We start from the raw sequence: 27,403 nt of genomic DNA, 5'->3' as shown, positions 1-27,403 counted from the left end.
CGTACCAATTACGCGGGTGGTGGGTTTGGTCGAATGTATGAGAGAGGGTGTGCCACGGCTTGATAGGCCGATGGCCGCTCTCCTCTGTCCGGATGTGGTGTGGGAGCCGTTATGCAAGCCGGTTCTCCAAGGAAAATCGGCTAGGCGGTTGGCGTATTGGAGTGACCAGTCGTTCATCGCGGGTACACAATCGCTGGCTGCTGCGTCTAATATCACACAGCTGGCAAGATTTGTATCCGGGTTAATGATGGGCGGCACGGAGCGGTCGGAGGTACAACATGATCAGCTCACCCAGGCGGCAGGAGCTGTCCTGCATCTGACTCAGCCGCCATAGCCGCTGGGAAAGTGCGTGCCCTGGCGACTCTGATCCAGCGCCACCTGGCTGGAGCAGGCCCGTGTGCCGGAGAAGAAGAGGGCTCCTCTTCTGACGGCCACCCTCTCCGATGCTGGACTGTTCGGGAAGGCCCTGCAATTGATGACCTCAACATGCAGAGAGATGGCAGAGGAGAGATCCGTGCTCCAACCCCATTTTCCACCTCCCGTCATCGCCGGTGGAGTCAGACGGCTTCCACGTCGTCGAGCTTCCTCCGCCGTGGCTGCCACTGCCTCCATCGCCACTGCTGGCCCGTCGACGAAGGCCAGGAGGAGAGACTGTGCTGCTGCTGCAGCCAGCCCATCTACGACCGGAGGAGACGGTAGGGATCGACGAGACCAGCAACCGATTACCTACCGTCCCTCCGGGGCTTCTCGGGGTGGCAAAGCCTGAGCGGCTCGAGGCAGCAGACGCCGCTAGGCAGTGACTTTTTTCCCCATGCGGTCCCCTCTGTTTACCCCTCCCCGGCCCTCTCATATTATTGTTTGCATAAATAAAAAGTCCCCTCTAAAGGGGGACTGTATTTTTTGTTAAACAAACTGTGTGTTTCTTCACCAAAACATATGATGAGGTTGCAAAGTGTGAATCTGCATTAGTATACATTGATGGATGAGTTACGTTCGTGTTATGAGATTAAAGCAAGGTCTGCAGCATACACTCGGTTATAGAAGGGTTTCTATCTTGGCCTGACGCTCCACATGCAGGTAGAAGCTGGTTGTATGGTCTGTTGCTTACACACAAAGTAATGTTGAACTACAACACTGTTGTGTTAGTTGCAGTAATGCTCGTATACACACGTTCCACGGCCTAGCCGTTATACTCTCTATCAGTGTTTTTTCTATGTACAACATGGAATGCGGGTGTAGGATTCACACACACACACGACTTGGTTTTGTTGTAAACCCTGTTCACAGTCTGTGGGTAGCATGCATTGTATTAGCTTGCGCTATTCATTAGCATTCTACCAAAGGTTTCATATACTACAGTTGTTATTGTGTGTAGGGGGAAGGGTTTTGTGAGGGGGTGCTGAATAAACCCCTCCTTCCCACTTGATTGGTCAAAGGGGTTTTCTCATCTCCTGTTGGGCCAGTCAGGGCCAAGCCGTTAAACGCCTTGGCTGGGGGGGGGGGGGGGGGTTGTCCTGACTCTGCTCCTATTACAAACAGGAGGCAGGGGAACTATGTGAGAATGCTATTCATCGACTACAGCTCGGCATTCAATACCATAGTCCCCTCCATACTCATAGCCAAGCTCGGGGACCTGTGCTTGAACTATGACCTCTGCCAGTGGGTCTTGGACTTCCTGACTGGCAGACCCCAGGTGGTGAGAGCAGGCAACTGCACCTCCTCATCCATCACCCTCAACATAGGGGCCCCCCAGGGCTGTGTTCTGAGTCCCCTCCTCTACTCCCTGTACACACACGACTGTGTGGCTCAGCGGAGTAGCAATACAATCATCAAATTTGCTGACGACACAGTGGTGGTGGGCCTGATCTCTGCCAACGACAAGAGGGCCTACCTGGAAGAGGTCAAGGTCCTGGCGGGATGGTGCCAGGAAAACAGCCTCTCCCAGAACGTCAGCAAAACAAAGGAGATGATTGTGGACTTCAGGAGGTCGGGGGTCAAGGACTACAGCCCCCTCAGCATCGACGGGGCACCGGTTGAGAGAGTCAACAGCTTTAAGTACCTCGGAGCCTACATATCCGAGGACTTGACATGGACCACACACATTGACAGTGTTGTGAAGAAGGCACAACAACGCCTCTACTTCCTCAGGCGCCTAAGGAAGTTCCAAGTCAGTCAGAAGATCCTTAAGAACTTCTACTCATGTACAATAGAGAGCATCTTGACCGGCAACATCACCTCCTGGTTTGGGAATAGCACTGCACAAGACCGAAGCAGACTACAAAGAGTGACACGTTCAGCCGAACGCACAATTGGAGGGGGCCTCCCCACCCTCCAGAACATTTACAACAAGCGTTGCAAGGGCAAGGCTAAGAGAATCATTAAAGACTCCAGTCACCCGAACAACTGCCTCTTTGAACTGCTGCGGTCAGGCAAGCGATACCGGAGTCTCAAGGCGAGCACAGAAAGACTCAGAAGAAGCTTCTATCCCCAGGCCATCAGGCTGCTAAACGAACAATGAACACTACACAACAACAACCACCAAACGCACATAGCACACACATCCACACGCACACACTCACTTTAAACAAACACACTGTAGCACCCACTCCACACACTTTATAGCACACACCCACTTTAAACAAACACACTGTAGCACCCACTCCCCACACTTTATATTTATTGATGAAGGATTGCACTACAACTCGTACACCTTACTGTAAATTGTACCTAAATTGTACCTCATCCCATTTCTGCTTTGCACTATATAGTACTGTACATTAGTACACTGCATAGTATTGTATATTATATGGTAACTCAGAACATTGTACATATGTCTATACCGAACACTGTGACCTCATTTTCTTCTTCTAAATTACATGCTATACTATGTTATTTGATACTATCTTGTCTAGCACAGTCTCTGGAGCGTAACAGTAAGAAGCATTTTGTATGAAAGTATTCTGTACTTCTGTATGACAACTATTAAAGAAACTTGAAACTTGAAACTTGAGGAGTTGTGTGTGGGGTTTCCCCCCGTCATAGCATACGAACGTACGTTGCTATGACGATGGCTTCCGTGAGTTAGATCTTTACGTAAGATCTGTTGTGTCAAAGTGTCGGGTTAGAGCGTAGGACTTACGGGTCCGCTACGCTCGGTTTTATGTGTAACTTGAGTCAGTTGGTCACGTGACTCGCAGTTGCCATGGCTTTTTCATTCTACGACTCACGTGGGAAGGCTTTCTGGGGAATTTCGGTCTAAGTCCTCTGTGGAAGGGGTGACTGGATGTAAAAATGTAAACAGTTTTTACCCTCGGCTGTGTAGACTGGGATTCATGCTGTTGGTGCTTCCTTCTTTTTTATTAAAAAGAGTTGGAGTTAGGAAGCACCACACCCCTCTTGTCGTTCCCCTGGGCGCCTTGGGGATTCACTGAAAGGTCTAAATAGCCTGTTCATTGATGTGGTTGTGTCCCGACGCACGCTTAAGTGCTAGCTCGGGGTGTTCTGTTGAAGATCAGGCGGGTGACTAGCACGCCTTGGTTGCTTGTGGTTAAAACAGCGTTTTTATAAAGCAACTGGGATGGAGGTTTTTTCCTCTTCCAACGACCTGTTATTGGTTATCGACGGATTCTCGTTCATATCTGGGGGATGATGACGGAATGGATCTGAACATATGTAGAGGGGTCTCACGCCCTTGGGGTGGGCCACCGGGCGCGGTTCGCACCGACCGTCTGGGTGGCGCCTTCTTTTCATGTTTTAAGATCAACACGCATATCTGCCCCTTCTCCTGGAGTAGGCATGTCGGCGTGGTTAGGGCACGGGACTGGTTCTGGTCACGCTGGTCCAGATCAGTTAAACCCGTTGTCCGCCGGGGATGCAGATCTGCTGTTCTGGTACCCTGAGGGACTTGTGCTTTTTTCGGGGGGAAAAATGCCAGGTCGGTCCGGGTGTCGCAGGGTTAGGCGCTATGGAGACCCTTGTTGGGTACATATTGTACTCTGCACTGTCGTAATGGCTTGCGGCCATGCCAACTTGTACACGCCCGATCTCGTTCGATCTCGGCCGCTACGCAGGTTTGGTCCTGGTTAGTACTTGGTTGGGAGACCGCCTGGGAATACCAAGTGCGGTGTGCTTGGGGCTGGTTCTCCATTCTTTTCGCTCCTCTCTCACGCGTGGCGAAGAGGGGGCTGTTGGGGTGGTCTTGGACCTCCTCTGGTAACCCTGTGCTTCCCGTGCCGCCGGGCCCGGTCCGAAGTAATGTTTCGTCGACCCGTAGGCCTGGAATAACCCTTTTTTGAAAACTGAAGCACTTGTACTGCGGTATAATGCCCGCAGGTGTGTTTTGGAGTTTTTTCCTGAGGGGTTATACGAACAACCACTGCATAGGGTAACGACAGGGTGGTTGGTTCCCTGGGCCCTCATGTATCAACGTGACGTACGCACAGATATGTGCTTAAGCCGTGCGTACGACCATTTCTAAGCAAAGTGTGGGATCTATCAATTTGAACTTGTGCTTGACTTTGTGCTTATGTCTACGCACAGCTCTGAGCATGCTTAGCTGACGCCCAGTGGTAGAATATCGTTACTACGGCATATGCGCTCCTCAGTTAATGCATTAGTTTCAACGCAGAAATAAGCTTCCGTGCATTACTTCCAACACTGGCGTGTTCAACTTCTGTATGACCCGTAATTCATTATAGTTCATTGTAAAATAGCGACAGTAGTGTAATTATAACGGGCTCATGCGGGAACAAGAGGTTGGCTTGCTTGTTTGGCACGGGGGGCAGAAGCAGAACACCCACCTCCAAACGCCATTAAATATTGTTTCAAATAAAAAGCGGCATACTATTATTTTGTGTCATGTTTCCAAATAAGATTGGCCACAACGGAATGCTTTCTACTTCAATTTGTTGATTAGAATAGATTACCTCGCTCCGTTGAAACTTCACTGAGCTCAGCACACAGACATGATAATAATAATAACAACAACAATAATAATAATAATAGCTTCATTTTACATAGCGCCTTTCAAGAGACCCATGCAAGGTCGCTTTACATAGATGGGGGGGGGGGAATAACAAAGTAATAAAGATAGTGGACAGACTATGTAAATATGATGATGGGATTCAAGTTCGCGTTTTTATTGATCATAGGCATGCTGTCAGAGTATGATGTCATAATCAAACATTCTAGAACATTTGTCATCACAGATCATGTCATAATAGAACATAGGCTACATGGCATGGTCCATCGTGATATTGTGTAGACTGTTATTACTGTACTACCACCCATTGTGACAACAGCCTTGTGAGCTCCCGCACACAAACATGATGGAATTCAAGTTCATGTATTGATCACATAGGCAGACTACCATACATGGCAGTGAGATTCATTGTTCCTGTATATGCTCTCGTATTATTGTTTATATAAGCTACCCAATACTGACATCAAAATAGATTGTATGCCTCTAGAAATCATATGCAGCAGGTAGAACATTTACGGAAAATCCGTCGCGATTTGGAATAAAATTGAGGAGAACTTTAATCCCTGGGTATTAATCAAACAAAACGGAAAAAGGCAGTCATATTCCAGCACGGTCTTTATTAGTGTTTGCGCTGCCCAGGCAGCAATGGTTAATAGATATCATATCCGACATCACCGTACGTGTACACGTCTGTCAGCCTGTCTCATAACACGCTTCCCTCGGTTTAGTCCATTTTTCCACATTTCATGGTGGTGTTCTATTACCATATATGGTTAATCGGGGCGGTTTTGGTATGCAAATACGTGAAAGTGTGCACGAGCCTCAGCGTAGAAGCAAGGTGATATTTATCATGACAGGTGTGCGTAGGACCTGTGTACGCACGTGTGATAAATCCCGTTTTTTTTTGTGCGTGCACACATTCTAAATTCTGTGCTTACGTGTGGAAATAGAACATTTTCCAAGAAAACTTGATGAATGAGGGCCCTGGTGTGTTGGGGCAGAGTCACCTCCCGGGTTACCCGGTTGAGTGTGCCCCTGCACGTTCATGACGTATGCCAATCATGTCAGCCTTCTCTGCCTCATACCCTCTGGGGGGGGGGGGGGGTTTAAAGGAGGCTTTGTCATGGTGATCAACAACGCCAGCATACGCCCCTTCCGCCGGGGCGGCTGTTTTCAGCTGACTCCTTTGGCGCCTGTCTCGTCCGCAGTGCTCCAGGCTCAGGTTACAGCCTGTTGCCTGGTTTCCCCGGTACGCTGCCTGCTTCCGTTGGTTAACCTTTTGAGTGCTTACGGCCATGCTGACTGCCTGTTCTGCAGGGTCAGTATGCCAGGCGGTGTGCTATTGGGGGGAAGGGGCCCACTCTTGGAGGGGCCTTATCCGAATACGCTGGCGATGTGGGGGGCGGTGTCACTAAGTGACCACCTGGTGGGGTCTTGATGCCTGGCGTCATTGACCTCTCCGGGCCCCCGTTTTTCAGGGGATCCAGTCCCTTCGGTGGGTCTGGGTCTTCCTTCGCGCTCCGCTGCTACGGCCTTGCCACGGGGTTGGGTTTGCTCTTGACCCCGTGATTTCTGGGGGCAGTAACGAGGTTGTTCCTTCCGTTCGTTCCCGGGTGGCATGCAGGTGTGTGTAGTCGTGGGGTCAAGCCACGGTCTGCTCGCCCTGTGTGTTGAGTTGCTTGAGTGTCTCTTCGCACGGTCGGGTCCGTCGCCCTCCCGGGAACCTCCAATAGGGGGGGTGCCCTCCATTAGGGGGGGTCGGGGGGGCTCGGTCCTCCCCGATCTGATGGTTGTGGGGGGCCTCAGTGGGGTACATTTGTGGAATTTTTTATTCAGTGCGCGTGCACGAGCGAGGTACAGTGCAGTAGTGACGCCGAGCGTCACCATTACTCACAGTTCCTACTGGTCGGTCGGGGTGCCTGTTCAGCAGGGAGGGGATCTGGGGGAAATAGCATGAACCTCGTTGTCAGGTGAAAAGAAGCGGCTGGCTGACTCCACATGTATCGGAGGAGGCATGTGGTAGTTCTACACCCTCCCTAGGCTGACAGTGGGGCAATGCGCGCAACGACCAGGAAGGGAATTGGCATAACGACTAAATTGGGATGGGAGCAAAAATACAGAAAAAGTGAGAACAAACAAATTATTTATAAAAAAAATTTAAATACTCTTTATAGAGAATTTATAAGATTGAAAACAAAAGAAGAGGACAATAAATATAAAAATAAGTGAACTCATATTATAAGGTCAAATAAGAAAGAATATTATAAGAAAATACTAGATGATAATAAAAACAATATTAAGGGAATATGGAAGTTATTAAACAGTATTATAAAAAAACAGTACCACAGCTAATAATTATCCAAAATATTGAATTGATGATGACAAAGATAATTATAATATAGAAGATGTGGCCAACAGCTTTAATAAATTATTTGTAAGCGTTGGACTCGATCATGCAGATAATTATCCTGATCCTGGGACAGCTGGTAACAAAAAATTTGGGATTGCTGAAGAGAAATCCTAGTTCAATGTTTTTAAAAACAGTGGGTGGAAAATAAATGTTGGACATTGTAAATAAATGTAAGAAAAAAAGTCCACTGATTTTGATTACATTGATATGACATTAGTGAAAAAGGTCATTGCTGGATTTCAAACCATAAAGAAATATATCTGCAATTTATTATTTCAAACTGGTTCATTTCCAGATCTTTACTTCCACAATTCTCTAAAATACAGGAAAAACTCTTTAGCAACAGGTTAGATGCTTTCTTAGAAAAGCATCAACTACTCTCTGATAGCCAATATGGGTTCAGAGCAAACAGATAGAGGAAATAATAAACAAATGCTTACAAATGCTCATTAACGCCATAGACAAAAAAACAATATGCAATTGGAGTATTTATTGACTTAAAAAAAAGCATTTGACACAATTAACCATGATATATTAATTAACAAATTGGAAAAGTATGGCATCAGGGGCGTAGTGCTAGACTCGATTAAAAGTTATCTAAATAAGAGACAACCTTCAAAAACACTCTCAAAAAACACCTACGTGAGACTGCAATCCGAAACTGGCCCCTACAAATGTCCTAACCTAGTTGTACAGTAAATGACCAAGTAAGGCTTTGTCAATATTCCAATGTACAGTGTAAAATGTGTGTGTGTCCCCTACCCAACCCCCCCCCCCCCCCCCCCCCACCTCCAATGTACAGCCCTCACCCAACCCAGCCCTCACCCAACCCCACCCCACCAACCTCCTCCAATGTACAGTTTCTACGCCAAATGTATATACACTCCTTTTCTGGACACTTTTGTATCACAAACAGTACTGTATTTGCAAATCTGATATGTCATAAATGTATAGATGTAGCAGTACTGTCTATCTGTATGTCATGTATGTCATATATGTTATGATGAATTGAAAATGGGGGACCCTGGTGTAAACAAGACGAAAGTCTTTCTCTGGTCTGCATCCCCTTAACAATTGTATGTATTGAGATGTACTGTACTGTACCCATTCTGCAATCTGTTAATAAACTTTTCAATCAATCAATCAATTCAATCAATCAAACTGGGTGATTGCTCTTCATTGTGTTTGGACATTGTTTGTGGTGTCCCCCAGGGGTCAGTGTTGGGGCCAAAATTGTTTATACTGTATATTAACGACATATGTAAAGTGTCCGCGTTATTGAAATTAGTTTTGTTTGCCGATGATACAAATATTTTCTGTTCTGGGGATAATTTTAATAAATTGCAGGAGGACATTATAGGAAGGAAATGATTAAACTTAAAATGTTGTTTGATTTCAACAATAAATGTATCCAAGACCAAAATAATGCTGTTTGGAAATTGTAGGAAAGATATTTCTTGGTGTCACGATTGACAAAAGAATCACAAATCACTTCACATTCTCGACTGTTCACTAGTTTCACCATATTTAACTTACTGCGTTGAAGTCTGGGAAAATAATTACAAATGCTCATTATACCCATTAACTGCATCCTACAGAAAAGAGCTGTGCTAATCATTCACAAGGTTGGATATCTGTACCATACTCATTCACTATTCTTACAGTCAAAATTATAAAAATGTACTGATATTGTACTGTATAAAACTGCACAAACAATGTACAAAGCAAAATATTATAAACTCGCAGGAAATATTCAAAAATTGTTCAACGTGCAAGATTACAATTTAAGGGGATTTTTTATTTAAGGAAAATATACAGTTTTCGAACGACCATGAAAAAAAAGTCTTTGTATTTCAATTTGCGGAGTAAAATTATGGAACGTTCTGATTGTGGAGTTAAAGCAATGTCAAAACATAAAACAGTAGGCTACAGTCAAATGGTTTTCCCGAGGTACAGCGATGAAGAAGGGGTTTTATAACTGGCTGTGTGTGTGTGTATGTATATGTATGTATACATGTATGTATATATGTGTATGTAGGTATGTAGTTGTATATATGTATATAAAATGGCTAGAATAACTATACAGGGTAACCTACAGTTTTGGCAAATAATAATAATAAATTAATAAAAAATGTTTTGTTAACTAAGTAATTATTTTCATTATAAGTCTGACAATAAAGAGAGCAGGTAGTTAGTAAAGTATGAATTAGTAAAGTATGATCTGACAATGAGTAAAAAGGGGTGGGATTAAATAAGTGTATACTTCTTCCCACTCATTTTCAAATATGTAATATAATAAAACATTTAGTTTGACTTTTTAGTTTTAGTTTTCTTTATACATTTATTATTTGAATGGTTTAAGGCTATATCTGTACTTGTTGTTTGTTTGTTGTTGTTGCATATTTTAAATAAACTTCAATCAAATCAACAACCCTGGCCCCCTGCTATCCTTCATGACCATTCTTCAGCCTGGCCAATGCTACTTCCAACCCAACCACGCTAGAGCAGAACCAAGTCAATGCTGGCTTAGGACCCAACTCTACTACATCTCTCTCAAGCTAAAGTGTTCTTTTCTGTATATATGTTGGTGTTGTATGTTGTATGTTGAACTGTGAAAGAATACACAACTCATACAGCTCTCCTTCGACAGGTTGACAGAATGTGCTACTACAACCAAAGAGTTTAGATGTGGCTAAACCTGCCTCCGGTCCTTAGTAACTGTCTCTGTACAAACTGTTGTTTGCACCTTTCCGTTCCCATACATGTGTTGTTTTTAAACCAGGTCAGAATTAAACCAGTAGTATTTTTTGTTCTCTCTTGTGTATGTCCCATTGTCTTCCCTCTTATAGCGCCCTGCTAATTTGGTTGCTTCAAGGGAGTCCTTCTACTTCTAGCTGTGGGTAGTAATTCCCCGAACCACAGGCAGCCTACTAAGTGTACGTTGTATTTGTTGCATGTTTATACTGTGGACATACAGAGTGATTGGACATGTTGCAAGCCTAGCTCGCTGTATAGTATTAGCCTAGCTCGCTGTATAGTATTGGCCTAGCTCGCTGTATAGTATTAGCCTAGCTCGCTGTATAGTATTAGCCTAGCTTGCTGTATAGTATTAGCCTACATTTACATTTTACATTTAGTCATTTAGCTGACGCTTTTATCCAAAGCGACTTACAAGTTCTGTGCGACAAGACAGCAAGAAGGGTATAACTCTATCAGCTGAGTAACAATGTTCATCAAAGTGTTGCGTGTTACAGTGTAGGTTAGTTTATTAGGACAAGTGCATGACAGTAAGGTTAGTCACGGTTAGATTTTTTTTTTTTTTTTTATCATTTCAGATAATGGTTGAAGAAGTGAGTCTTTAGTCGACGGCGAAAGATTGGACGGGATTCGGCTGTCCTAACTGGGATAGGTAGTTCATTCCACCATTGTGGGGCAATGCTTGCTGTATAGTATTAGCCTAGCTCGCTGTAGAGTATTAGCCTAGCTCGCTGTATAGTATTAATCTAGCTCACTGTATAGTATTAGCCTAGCTTGCTGTAGTGTATAGTATTAGCCTAGCTCGCTGTATAGTATTAGCCTTAATACAAGTGTGGCCTACTGTGTGTTGGCGTGCTGAGGAAGTGAATGCATCCTGGCAGGAAGTGAATGGATCATGACAGGAAGTGAATGCATCCTGACAGGAAGTCTGTGGCCCATCAGAAATCTTCAAGGTCGGCCGGGTAGACAAAGTTGCTCCTGAAGAGTTTATAGGCCAACAGCTGACCTCCAAATATCATCATCACCAAACCAGACCCTGAGAGAAAGAGGGGGGGGGGGGGGGGGGTGAGTGAAAAAAAGGACGGATGGACGGACAGGAGAACAGATAGAAAGACAGACAGACAGACAGACAGACAGACAGACAGACAGACAGACAGACAGACAGACAGACAGACAGACATAGACATGCATGCAGACGACAGACAGACAGTGCCAGTCTCACCAAGAGCAATCCACCAGTGTTCAGCAGATGGGAAGTCAGACATCACTGCAGAACACAGATAAAACAGATAGATTAAACATACAGTATATTGAGTATAAGATCCTGTTTAGCACCACCTGCACATACACACACACGCATGCACGTACACATGCATACACACACACAGAATAAATGTCTGAGAACATAGAAGATGGCTCTCAGCTCTGAAACATTGCATACAAACTCACTGTGATATTACAGAAGAAATGGTCAGTCAGCGGAAGTGGAAATGCTATCTTCCCTTGTAGGAACAAGGGGGCTAGAATGGTACTATATATATATATAATCTAACCCTAACTAATCTTACTGTCATGCACGTGTCCTAAATCCTAACCTAATCCTAACCTAACCTACACTGTAGCACTCAACACTTTGATGAACATTATTACTCAGCTGATAGAGTTGTGCCCTTCCTGATGACTTGTCGTACAGAACTTGTAAGTCGATTTGGATAAAAGGGTCAGCTAAATGACTAAATGTAAAATGTAAATGTAATGTACTATATGGATAGTTATTGATATTTGTTATTGTTATAGTGTAGAAATGTGTGCATTGAAGTGTCTGTAAAGTCTCGACGACATTGAAAATGATGGTGACCTCAATTGTAATTTCGAGAATAAATAAAGGTTGATGATGATACAAGTTGCCCTCATGTGGTTGCTCAGTTGTACTACATTGGAAAAACACCAATGATTGATGTTGTAATGTAATTTTAACAAATTGATGATGTGTGTCTTAATGTAATTTTAACACATTTATGATTTATGTCTTAATGTCATTTGAAGACATTGATGAGGATCTATTGAAAATATGATGTAATATTCCAATCAATTATCAATATATATTGATATGTTAAGTTATCTATACATGTGTGCATTTGGACATGTATCTGTGTGCGCCAGCATGTGTGTGCGTGTGTGTCTGTGTCTGTGTCAGTCTATCCAATTACATAATCCTTCCGCTAAATCCAATCAGTTGTTCTGTCCAACTGAACCACTTTGTGTGCGTGTGTGTGTGTGTGTGTGTGTGTGTGTGTGTGTGTGTGTGTGTGTGTGTGTGTGTGTGTGTGTGTGTGTGTGTGTGTGTGTGTGTGTGTGTGTGTGTGTGTGTGTGTGTGCGCGTGCGTGTGCGTGCGTGTGTGTGTGTGTGTGTGTGTGTGTGTGTGCGTGCCTGTGCGTGTGTGTGTGTGTGTATGTATTACCTGCTACAGTCATGGCTATATGCAGCAGTGTAACAGTGATGGCGTAGTCCCAGACCCACTCCTCTACAATCCAGGCAAAGACCAGCCCTCCCAACACATACGTCACCTCCATAGAGATAACACTGACTGGAGAGACAGACAGCACAGCATACAGACATTTATTGATCAGATATTTGTCAGGACTCAGGACACAAAGCTTGAAACTGGGACGTCTGGTCACCCTAAGTATAATTATGGTAATCAATTCTAACCCACACATCAGACCAAAACAAAACAGGTAAACAAAGTACAGTACTAAACAAGGTTCTTTTGTCTAGAGGTCCCTGTCTTACCTGACATCATTCACACTGATCTCAGCATACCCTACTAAACAACACCGTTCACACTGATATCAACCTACTGTACCCTATACTAAACACTGTTCACACTGATCTCAGCCTACCTTACTAAACACTGTTCACACTGATCTCAGCCTACCTTACTAAACTGTTCACACTGATCTCAGCCTACCTTACTAAACTGTTCACACTGATCTCAGCCTACCTTACTAAACTGTTCACACTGATCTCAGCCTACCTTACTAAACTGTTCACACTGATCTCAGCATACCCTACTAAACTGTTCACACTGATCTCAGCCTACCTTACTAAACTGTTCACACTGATCTCAGCCTACCTTACTAAACTGTTCACACTGATCTCAGCATACCCTACTAAACTGTTCACACTGATCTCAGCCTACCTTACTAAACTGTTCACACTGATCTCAGCCTACCTTACTAAACTGTTCACACTGATCTCAGCCTACCTTACTAAACTATTCACACTGATCTCAGCCTACCTTACTAAACTGTTCACACTGATCTCAGCCTACCTTACTAAACTATTCACACTGATCTCAGCCTACCTTACTAAACTATTCACACTGATCTCAGCCTATCTTACTAATCACCATTCACACTGATATCAGCCTACCTTATTAAACTATTCACACTGATCTCAGCCTACCTTACTAAACTATTCACACTGATATCAGCCTACCTTACTAATCACCATTCACACTGATATCAGCCTACCTTACTAAACTATTCACACTGATCTCAGCCTACCTTACTAAACACTGTTCACACTGATCTCAGCCTACCTTACTAAACTATTCACACTGATCTCAGCCTACCTTATTAAACTGTTCACACTGATCTCAGCCTATCTTACTAAACTGTTCACACTGATCTCAGCCTACCTTACTAAACTGTTCACACTGATCTCAGCCTACCTTACTAATCACCATTCACACTGATCTCAGCCTACCTTACTAATCACCATTCACACTGATATCAGCCTACCTTACTAATCACCATTCACACTGATATCAGCCTACCTTACTAAACTGTTCACACTGATCTCAGCCTACCTTACTAAACTGTTCACACTGATCTCAGCCTACCTTACTAATCACCATTCACACTGATATCAGCCTACCTTACTAAACATCATTCACACTAGGGCGGCTGGGTGGCGTAGCGGAGATTGCGCTCGTCACCAATGCAAGAGACTCCAGTATCGAATCCCAGTCTCAGCATTGCCTTCGGCTTGGGCCGGCCGTCGTAGTGGCTCATTTGGTAGAGTCAGCGGGTGGAAGTCGACGGGTGGGGATTGGACGTTGTGGACAGCGACCCCTACAGGTCGGTTGGGAGCCGCCTGCACAGCAGAGACAGGAAGTGGCGAGGGTAGTGTGAGCCTCCCATGCGTTACACCTGGCCAATGAGAGTCCGCGCTGGCAGGCGAAAAGATGAGACACGCTGCCTCCTCGTGTGCCGGAGGGAACATGTGATGCAAGGCTTCTATCCTCCCTACAACCGACCAGTGGGGGGCATAGTCGAGCAACGTTCAAGACAGGGGAGGGGAGAATTGGATACACGAAAAATTGGGATGGGAGAAAAAATAGAAAAATAAGGAGAAAAAGTGGATAAAAAAAATACATCATTCACACTGATATCAGCCTACCTTACTAAACATCATTCACACTGCCATGATGTAGAAAATGAGACTTAAAAGCTGTTTGAAAGTTGTTAGTCAATTAATCAGTTAATCCACCCATGTGAAAACTGTTGCTAAACCATTCAAATCTCCACGTTGAAGTTTCACTTTCAGTCTTTGGGTGCACTTGTTATAAACTCCCGATGCTCCCGACTGATGTGTGGATTTGAATGGCTTGAAGTTGAGTAATACAGTAACGTTAGTGAAAATATGCGACTTAGACAACTTTTAAATAACTGGAGCATTTTCCACCCCTTTTTAAATATCAACGACAGTGTACTCAACAGACAACAGTACATACAACAGTAGTATCAAACAATCTCTCTCTCTCTCTCTCTCTCTCTCTCTCTCTCTCTCTCTCTCTCTCTCTCTCTCACCCAGGTATTTCGGGTTCTGCCATGATGGTTGGGTTGTGTAGTCAAATGGAGCCAGCAGACTGTCAACCTCATGTACCCTAAACACACACACACACACACACACACACACACACACACACACACACACACACACACACACACACACACACACACACACACACACACACACACACACACGCACACGCACATGCACAACAAGAGGACATTTTAAGGACATTTAAGGACACTATTTACTGTAGGTCAATAATATCAGAGGTCTATGGCTATAGGTTAATAGTCCTGATATCAGAGGTTAATAATTCTGATTTCAGAAGTATAAGGTTGTAGGCTAATGGTCTTGATATCAGAGGTCTATGGTTGAAGATGAATGGTCCTGATATCAGAGGTCTATGGATATAGGCTAGCTATCAGAGGTCTTGACTGTTCGTTCAAACCTTTATTTAAACTATCCATGGGTTAGGAGACTATTGATCTTCAAGGTTTTAAACTCTCCATGGGTTAGGAGACTATTGATCTATAAGGTTTAACACTGTCCATAGGAGACTATTGATCAATAAGGGTTAACACTGTCCATAGGAGACTATTGATCAATAAGGTTTAACACTGTCCATAGGAGACTATTGATCAATAAGGTTTAACACTGTCCATAGGAGACTATTGATCAATAAGGTTTAAACTGTCCATATAGGAGACTATTGATCTATAAGGTTTAACACTCTCCATAGGTTAGGGGACTATTGATCTATAAACTGTGTTGACGGTTGTTCCATGAGTTAGGAGCACTAAAATAAAAGGCTGACTTTCCAAGATCAGAACATGCTTGTGGGACCTGAAGCATAAGCCAGTAATTTGAGCTAGAGTCAGATAGGGTAATAAGGGCCAATAAGGGCTTTATAGATAAACAAATGCCAATGTGTGTGTGTGTGTGTGTGTGTGTGTGTGTGTGTGTGTGTGTGTGTGTGTGTGTGTGTGTGTGTGTGTGTGTGTGTGTGTGTGTGTGTGTGTGTGTGTGTGTGTGTGTGTGTGTGTGTGTGTGTGTGTGTGTGTGTGTGTGTGTGTGTGTGTGTGTGTGTGTGTGTGTGTGTGTGGTTACCTGAGCAGTCCGATGCAGAGACTCACTGCGATGTAGTAGAGAGAATAGAAGGCCACCATGCACATTAACAGATTTTGTAAGACCACCTGAGAGCGAGACAGAGAGACCATGCACATTAATAATTTCTGTAACACCACCTGAAAGAGAGACCATGCACATTAACAGATTCTGTAAGACCACCTGAGAGAGAGAGAGAGAGAGAGAGAGAGAGAGAGAGAGTGAGAGAGAGACACTGTGCACATTAACAATTTCTGTAACACCACCCGAGAGAGAGAGACCATGAACAGATTATGTAACACTACCTGAGAGAAAGAGAGAGAGAGAGACCATGCACATTAACATATTACTGTATGTAACACTACCTGGGAGAAAGAGAGAGAGAGAGACCATGCACATTAACACATTCTATAACACCACCTGACAGAGAGAGAGACTCCACCTCTCTGCTTACAAAGATGCCCTCACCACCACCAAGTCTATTTCTCCACCATCATCAATGACTCCAGCCGTAACCCCCCCACGCCCTCTTCTCCATGAGAACACCAGACAGACAGACAGACAGACAGACAGACAGACAGACAGACAGACAGACAGACAGACAGACAGACAGACAGACAGACAGACAGACAGACAGACAGACAGACAGACAGACAGACAGACAGACAGACAGACAGACAGACAGACAGACAGACAGACAGACAGACAGACAGACAGACAGACAGACAGACAGACAGACAGACAGACAGACAGACAGACAGACAGACAGACAGACAGACAGACAGACAGACAGACAGACAGACAGACAGACAGACAGACAGACAGACAGACAGACAGACAGACAGACAGACAGACAGACAGACAGACAGACAGACAGACAGACAGACAGACAGACAGACAGACAGACAGACAGACAGACAGACAGACAGACAGACAGACAGACAGACAGACAGACAGACAGACAGACAGACAGACAGACAGACAGACAGACAGACAGACAGACAGACAGACAGACAGACAGACAGACAGACAGACAGACAGACAGACAGACAGACAGACAGACAGACAGACAGACAGACAGACAGACAGACAGACAGACAGACAGACAGACAGACAGACAGACAGACAGACAGACAGACAGACAGACAGACAGACAGACAGACAGACAGACAGACAGACAGACAGACAGACAGACAGACAGACAGACAGACAGACAGACAGACAGACAGACAGACAGACAGACAGACAGACAGACAGACAGACAGACAGACAGACAGACAGACAGACAGACAGACAGACAGACAGACAGACAGACAGACAGACAGACAGACAGACAGACAGACAGACAGACAGACAGACAGACAGACAGACAGACAGACAGACAGACAGACAGACAGACAGACAGACAGACAGACAGACAGACAGACAGACAGACAGACAGACAGACAGACAGACAGACAGACAGACAGACAGACAGACAGACAGACAGACAGACAGACAGACAGACAGACAGACAGACAGACAGACAGACAGACAGACAGACAGACAGACAGACAGACAGACAGACAGACAGACAGACAGACAGACAGACAGACAGACAGACAGACAGACAGACAGACAGACAGACAGACAGACAGACAGACAGACAGACAGACAGACAGACAGACAGACAGACAGACAGACAGACAGACAGACAGACAGACAGACAGACAGACAGACAGACAGACAGACAGACAGACAGACAGACAGACAGACAGACAGACAGACAGACAGACAGACAGACAGACAGACAGACAGACAGACAGACAGACAGACAGACAGACAGACAGACAGACAGACAGACAGACAGACAGACAGACAGACAGACAGACAGACAGACAGACAGACAGACAGACAGACAGACAGACAGACAGACAGACAGACAGACAGACAGACAGACAGACAGACAGACAGACAGACAGACAGACAGACAGACAGACAGACAGACAGACAGACAGACAGACAGACAGACAGACAGACAGACAGACAGACAGACAGACAGACAGACAGACAGACAGACAGACAGACAGACAGACAGACAGACAGACAGACAGACAGACAGACAGACAGACAGACAGACAGACAGACAGACAGACAGACAGACAGACAGACAGACAGACAGACAGACAGACAGACAGACAGACAGACAGACAGACAGACAGACAGACAGACAGACAGACAGACAGACAGACAGACAGACAGACAGACAGACAGACAGACAGACAGACAGACAGACAGACAGACAGACAGACAGACAGACAGACAGACAGACAGACAGACAGACAGACAGACAGACAGACAGACAGACAGACAGACAGACAGACAGACAGACAGACAGACAGACAGACAGACAGACAGACAGACAGACAGACAGACAGACAGACAGACAGACAGACAGACAGACAGACAGACAGACAGACAGACAGACAGACAGACAGACAGACAGACAGACAGACAGACAGACAGACAGACAGACAGACAGACAGACAGACAGACAGACAGACAGACAGACAGACAGACAGACAGACAGACAGACAGACAGACAGACAGACAGACAGACAGACAGACAGACAGACAGACAGACAGACAGACAGACAGACAGACAGACAGACAGACAGACAGACAGACAGACAGACAGACAGACAGACAGACAGACAGACAGACAGACAGACAGACAGACAGACAGACAGACAGACAGACAGACAGACAGACAGACAGACAGACAGACAGACAGACAGACAGACAGACAGACAGACAGACAGACAGACAGACAGACAGACAGACAGACAGACAGACAGACAGACAGACAGACAGACAGACAGACAGACAGACAGACAGACAGACAGACAGACAGACAGACAGACAGACAGACAGACAGACAGACAGACAGACAGACAGACAGACAGACAGACAGACAGACAGACAGACAGACAGACAGACAGACAGACAGACAGACAGACAGACAGACAGACAGACAGACAGACAGACAGACAGACAGACAGACAGACAGACAGACAGACAGACAGACAGACAGACAGACAGACAGACAGACAGACAGACAGACAGACAGACAGACAGACAGACAGACAGACAGACAGACAGACAGACAGACAGACAGACAGACAGACAGACAGACAGACAGACAGACAGACAGACAGACAGACAGACAGACAGACAGACAGACAGACAGACAGACAGACAGACAGACAGACAGACAGACAGACAGACAGACAGACAGACAGACAGACAGACAGACAGACAGACAGACAGACAGACAGACAGACAGACAGACAGACAGACAGACAGACAGACAGACAGACAGACAGACAGACAGACAGACAGACAGACAGACAGACAGACAGACAGACAGACAGACAGACAGACAGACAGACAGACAGACAGACAGACAGACAGACAGACAGACAGACAGACAGACAGACAGACAGACAGACAGACAGACAGACAGACAGACAGACAGACAGACAGACAGACAGACAGACAGACAGACAGACAGACAGACAGACAGACAGACAGACAGACAGACAGACAGACAGACAGACAGACAGACAGACAGACAGACAGACAGACAGACAGACAGACAGACAGACAGACAGACAGACAGACAGACAGACAGACAGACAGACAGACAGACAGACAGACAGACAGACAGACAGACAGACAGACAGACAGACAGACAGACAGACAGACAGACAGACAGACAGACAGACAGACAGACAGACAGACAGACAGACAGACAGACAGACAGACAGACAGACAGACAGACAGACAGACAGACAGACAGACAGACAGACAGACAGACAGACAGACAGACAGACAGACAGACAGACAGACAGACAGACAGACAGACAGACAGACAGACAGACAGACAGACAGACAGACAGACAGACAGACAGACAGACAGACAGACAGACAGACAGACAGACAGACAGACAGACAGACAGACAGACAGACAGACAGACAGACAGACAGACAGACAGACAGACAGACAGACAGACAGACAGACAGACAGACAGACAGACAGACAGACAGACAGACAGACAGACAGACAGACAGACAGACAGACAGACAGACAGACAGACAGACAGACAGACAGACAGACAGACAGACAGACAGACAGACAGACAGACAGACAGACAGACAGACAGACAGACAGACAGACAGACAGACAGACAGACAGACAGACAGACAGACAGACAGACAGACAGACAGACAGACAGACAGACAGACAGACAGACAGACAGACAGACAGACAGACAGACAGACAGACAGACAGACAGACAGACAGACAGACAGACAGACAGACAGACAGACAGACAGACAGACAGACAGACAGACAGACAGACAGACAGACAGACAGACAGACAGACAGACAGACAGACAGACAGACAGACAGACAGACAGACAGACAGACAGACAGACAGACAGACAGACAGACAGACAGACAGACAGACAGACAGACAGACAGACAGACAGACAGACAGACAGACAGACAGACAGACAGACAGACAGACAGACAGACAGACAGACAGACAGACAGACAGACAGACAGACAGACAGACAGACAGACAGACAGACAGACAGACAGACAGACAGACAGACAGACAGACAGACAGACAGACAGACAGACAGACAGACAGACAGACAGACAGACAGACAGACAGACAGACAGACAGACAGACAGACAGACAGACAGACAGACAGACAGACAGACAGACAGACAGACAGACAGACAGACAGACAGACAGACAGACAGACAGACAGACAGACAGACAGACAGACAGACAGACAGACAGACAGACAGACAGACAGACAGACAGACAGACAGACAGACAGACAGACAGACAGACAGACAGACAGACAGACAGACAGACAGACAGACAGACAGACAGACAGACAGACAGACAGACAGACAGACAGACAGACAGACAGACAGACAGACAGACAGACAGACAGACAGACAGACAGACAGACAGACAGACAGACAGACAGACAGACAGACAGACAGACAGACAGACAGACAGACAGACAGACAGACAGACAGACAGACAGACAGACAGACAGACAGACAGACAGACAGACAGACAGACAGACAGACAGACAGACAGACAGACAGACAGACAGACAGACAGACAGACAGACAGACAGACAGACAGACAGACAGACAGACAGACAGACAGACAGACAGACAGACAGACAGACAGACAGACAGACAGACAGACAGACAGACAGACAGACAGACAGACAGACAGACAGACAGACAGACAGACAGACAGACAGACAGACAGACAGACAGACAGACAGACAGACAGACAGACAGACAGACAGACAGACAGACAGACAGACAGACAGACAGACAGACAGACAGACAGACAGACAGACAGACAGACAGACAGACAGACAGACAGACAGACAGACAGACAGACAGACAGACAGACAGACAGACAGACAGACAGACAGACAGACAGACAGACAGACAGACAGACAGACAGACAGACAGACAGACAGACAGACAGACAGACAGACAGACAGACAGACAGACAGACAGACAGACAGACAGACAGACAGACAGACAGACAGACAGACAGACAGACAGACAGACAGACAGACAGACAGACAGACAGACAGACAGACAGACAGACAGACAGACAGACAGACAGACAGACAGACAGACAGACAGACAGACAGACAGACAGACAGACAGACAGACAGACAGACAGACAGACAGACAGACAGACAGACAGACAGACAGACAGACAGACAGACAGACAGACAGACAGACAGACAGACAGACAGACAGACAGACAGACAGACAGACAGACAGACAGACAGACAGACAGACAGACAGACAGACAGACAGACAGACAGACAGACAGACAGACAGACAGACAGACAGACAGACAGACAGACAGACAGACAGACAGACAGACAGACAGACAGACAGACAGACAGACAGACAGACAGACAGACAGACAGACAGACAGACAGACAGACAGACAGACAGACAGACAGACAGACAGACAGACAGACAGACAGACAGACAGACAGACAGACAGACAGACAGACAGACAGACAGACAGACAGACAGACAGACAGACAGACAGACAGACAGACAGACAGACAGACAGACAGACAGACAGACAGACAGACAGACAGACAGACAGACAGACAGACAGACAGACAGACAGACAGACAGACAGACAGACAGACAGACAGACAGACAGACAGACAGACAGACAGACAGACAGACAGACAGACAGACAGACAGACAGACAGACAGACAGACAGACAGACAGACAGACAGACAGACAGACAGACAGACAGACAGACAGACAGACAGACAGACAGACAGACAGACAGACAGACAGACAGACAGACAGACAGACAGACAGACAGACAGACAGACAGACAGACAGACAGACAGACAGACAGACAGACAGACAGACAGACAGACAGACAGACAGACAGACAGACAGACAGACAGACAGACAGACAGACAGACAGACAGACAGACAGACAGACAGACAGACAGACAGACAGACAGACAGACAGACAGACAGACAGACATACATACATACATACATACATACATACATACATACATACATACATACATACATACATACATACATACATACATACATACATACATACATACATACATACATACATACATACATACATACATACATACATACATACATACATGGATCCCCAGAGCGTATTCCTTTCCCTAAATAAAGATGGTAATTTGGGTGTAAACCAAGGGGTTAATCTAACTTGTATTATAAATGTTTTTAAATGTGCAATTGTTTGTTAATGACTGAGAGAACGGTTTTTATGAAAACATCCAGTGCTGTTTCAACATCAGGGATTTTAGAAGTTTAGTGCGAATATCACTGTGGAAAAGGTATGTAGGGTTGTAATGTTTCATCACTAAAATGTCTTAATTTCTTTTGATAATAGTGTGAGATTGTGATTTCCTTGATCAAGTGTTTCTGATATATATAGAGCAATGATCCTAAATCCTAGATTGCAAACACCACAAGCTAGAATTGTGTCACTCCTATTGGAAATAATTTAATCAAATTAGGGTAGATCTAGAGTAAGTTTTCACATTTGGCCTAGTGGGATGATGATCAGTAATCACTGGGTTAAATTGAGGTTACCACTAACCTCCTTTAAGTAACTAGAAGTATTACTCAACCAATCAAGATTAAATTAACCCATAACAATCATTTCAACGTCAGAATACAGAGAGTAAATTAATATCCTGTCAAAATCAACCTTCGACATAAGAAACTCAAAACATTTTGGGACAGTGACAGCATTCATGACAGTGACAGAGAAGGAGTTGACTCAGTCAACACTACTATGGTAGTAAGCCATACTGGCCGGTGGTATAACTAGTAAGAGTAGGTATGGGGTATGTATAGATATATATACACATATATAATATATACAGGTATGTACGCAGATATATCCAAACAATTGTAAATAAATAGTGTTATTGTACATGGCTGTACAGTAGGGGTGTAAAGGTACACATATCCATACCGAACCGTTTCAGTATGTACCGTACCGTACAGAACGAATACAACGGTATGTTAACCACTAATGACCGCCCACTGGGGGCTGTTTTTTTCACAATCTAATATAAAGAAAATTCGCTTATTAATTTCAATATAGAATATTCGTTGACAGCCCTACAAGTACAATTAGTTACTGCACACTACATCACCCCTGAGTGGAACAGTGGTGAACTTCCCCCCACTGTACCGAAAACCCGTACCGAACCTTGCCTTCAAACCCGAGGTACGTACCGTACTGTGGTTTTTGTGTTCCGTTACACCCCTACTGTACAGGTATGTAAACAGTAATATATGGGTAGACTATAGGTTGTGGCAGGTAGTAACAGGAATAAAGCAGCATGAAGGAGTACTGTATTCCTGGTTTTAATCTGGAGGTAAACAGCCTTCAGCTCCCCCACCACACAGTGAGCCTCGTCGGGCCGTGACAGAAGCTCCAGATATGTCCAGAACCTTCAGCATCATGATGTACAATGTGTTTTAGAACGTGTTTCAGAAGGTTCTTACCCATGTGTCGCCCGGAGTGCTCTTCAAGGCGAAGGGTCCGTGTCGTGTCGTCAGCGTGACACCAAAACAACGACAACAGTAGTCCAACAACATGTAGCTAGAGCGGGAGACACAATCTGTGTGTGTGCATGTGGGTGTGTGTGTGTGTGTGTCGGGGGAGGGGGAGGGGGGGGGGGGGAGGGGGGATTAAAAGCAGTAATGAGATTTCTTCTCGTCAATCACAAAGACTAAGTACCCAGCTAGTCTGTCATCCACAATCACGCACACGCTTGTGCGCACACACACACGCACGCACGCACGTGCACGCACGCGCACACACACACGCACACACACACACACACACACACACAGAAAGAAGCATTTTGTATAAAAGCATTCTGTACTTCTGTATGACAACTATTAAAGAAACTTGAAACTTGAACACACACACACACACACACACACACACACACACACACACACACACACACACACGTGGAAATGAACATAGTCAAGACCTCTGATACCAGAACCATTAACCTACAGCCATAGACCTCTGATATCAGGACCATTAACCTACAGTGACCAAAGTAGGGCACTTTAAACTTTATTTGAACCCACAAATCATATATCACACATACATCAGATTCAATAGAGAATGCATATGGAAACAGAACCCCCAATATTGGCAGTGTTAGTGCCTTGCTCTACCCTTTGAACTACAAAGGGAATGGAACCCCTAACCCTGGCAGTGTTAGTGCCTTGCTCTACCCGTTGAGCTACACTGGGAATGGAACCCCTAACCCTGGCAGTGTTAGTGCCTTGTTCTACCCTTTGAGCTACACAGGGGTCTAAATGATGACATTGGTGTACTATATCATTCAGATGAGTCATTTTGAATTACATTAATTCAGAGAAAGATAGAACCCAGGGTTTGCATAATGCACTTTTGTGTGGTGGTGGATTTGGTCAGTAATAGGCAGACCGTGGTCTAGATCCGGACCCGGACGCTGTGCTCTCCGGACCCATTGTAGGTATCGGATATGTTTGGCCTGGCAGATCAGTTCTTCAGTTCAGTATAGCAGTATAAACATCACATGTTTATAATGCTGTACCAAAGATCATTAGCTGTCCTATGTGGCTTCACAACGATAGCGTCAAACCTGTCATTGAGTAACTGAACTTGTTGACGTGAAATGGTGGAACGAATGGAATTCATGTTTTGAGCCGTTATGCTTTTCTGCTAGCTTGCTAACGTTAACTTTCTTTCAGTCTCCACATGAAGTCTTATTTAAATTGTATTGAAATAATAAATCATTAGTAAACAAAAGTAGTGCTGAAAATTTGACTGCTATTTTGATAGGGTTATTCTATTTACTCTTGGCTACATTTGAAAAAAGAAAACGCTACATTAATTAATAGGGCCTGTATTGGTCTATTTATGGCGTGAAATTATTCTCGGTCCGATACCGGACCGGCTTAAGGGGTTAAGTCCATTCTCTCAAATCACTATGTACTAAGCCCACACCAATCCGGGTTCAAAGCCAATCATAACACATTATCAGCCATCTTTCTAGTTACTAAATTACATAATATCAGCTTTAGACAAGAAGAAACACTGTGCTGCCCTCTTTATTGAAGCTTTTGATACAGTCGATCACCATTTACTCTTAACCCTTTCACTGCCGCACTACCAAACGGTTAACCCTTTCACTTTAACTGCGACAATACACAGAAGGTTAACCCTTTCACCGCCACACAACAGCCGGTTAACCCTTTCACTGCCACACTACAGGAGGTTAACCCTTTACTATCACACTACAGACGGTAACCGTTAAGTTAAGCACTAAACAAAAGGTCGGTGCAATTAGATATAGCAACATGGAGATACGTTGAGGAATCTATCTGGACAGTGTAGACAGAGACATGCAGAGAGATTAATGTAACGAAAACCTTAAATGGATTGAAGTGTATTACTTACTTACTTACTTACTTACTTACTTACTTACTTACTTACTTACTTACTTACTTACTTACTTACTTACTTACTTACTTACTTACTTACTTACTTACTTACTTACTTACTTACTTACTTACTTACTTACTTACTTACTTACTTACTTACTTACTTACTTACTTACTTACTTACTTACTTACTTAATTACGCCTATCGCTCCTTTTGGGGGAGCATAGGCCGTCGACAACAGTTCGCCAGGGTCCTCTGTCCTGTGCTTTGCTTTCCAGCTGTTTCCATGTCAGTCCGCTCTGTGTGATGTCTGTCTCCAAGTCCCTGCACCAGGTGTTCTTGTGCTGGCCTCTCTTCTTTTTGCCTTGGGGGTTCCATCTAAGGGCCTGTCTGGTGTTGCTGGTGTTTGGTTTGCGTAGTGTGTGGCCGATCCATCCCCACTATTGAAGTGTATACTTACCTAAAATGTAGACAAGTATTGCAATGAATTACAGTTATTAAGACAATAGAATTCCTGAAACATAATACAAAGTATCCTATACTTACCCAATTAGCTGAAATATTGTTATACTTAACTGAAACAAAATTTAGGAATGTGAGACAGACAGAGAGAGACAGAGATAGACAGAGACAAACAGAAAGAAACAGACATACAGAGACAGACACAGACAGAGATAGGTAGAAAGACAGACGGAGACAAATGGAGAAAGACAGACGGACAGAGACAAATTAAGAAAGACACAGGCAGACAGACAGAGACAAACAGAGAGAGAGACACAGACAGACAGACACAAAGAGACAGAGGCATAGACAGAGAGAGACAGATAGAAAAGCGGACAGAGATAAGTAGAAAGACAGACAGAGACAGATAAAAAGGCGGACAGACACAGACAGGGATAGAAGACAGATACAAGCTGGGTGTCGGGATGTTGTTAGCACAACAATAGCTACCAAGCTAAGCTACGTTAGCTTCTAACGGTGTATACACAATATGTACAACGACACAATGATTTACATTATTACATATGGTAACGTGGTTGTGGCTTTTACAAATAGTGGTTAGCTTTAGAGATGGATGGCTATGATCACGGAGCAATAGTGCTGTTAGGTGTGTGGTATCTTTGACTGTGTATTTCATAACTAATATGTGTGAATAATTAGAGAAGCATAATGCAAAAGCCAGGTGTAC

At 44.9% G+C, this 27,403-nt stretch overlaps 1 protein-coding gene across 1 annotated transcript; it reads right to left on the bottom strand.

Moving 5' to 3' along the window:
- Window positions 1-11,086: 11,086 nt before the first annotated feature.
- Window positions 11,087-24,362, bottom strand: LOC311228713 (putative transmembrane protein 244; the record flags this gene model as incomplete). Its single annotated transcript, XM_084314650.1, has 6 exons — window positions 11,087-11,184; window positions 11,371-11,415; window positions 12,611-12,736; window positions 15,027-15,103; window positions 16,120-16,205; window positions 24,270-24,362. 6 exons carry the CDS (start codon window positions 24,360-24,362, stop codon window positions 11,087-11,089), a joined length of 525 nt encoding a protein of 174 aa, XP_084170776.1.
- Between the last annotated feature and the right edge of the window lie 3,041 nt (window positions 24,363-27,403).

Source organism: Notolepis coatsorum, assembly GCF_963971535.1.
Source record: "Notolepis coatsorum genome assembly, chromosome: 5".
Classification (NCBI taxonomy): domain Eukaryota; kingdom Metazoa; phylum Chordata; class Actinopteri; order Aulopiformes; family Paralepididae; genus Notolepis; species Notolepis coatsorum.
Note: the sequence above shows the minus strand (reverse complement) of the source record. Positions and strands in the feature narration are given on the sequence as shown.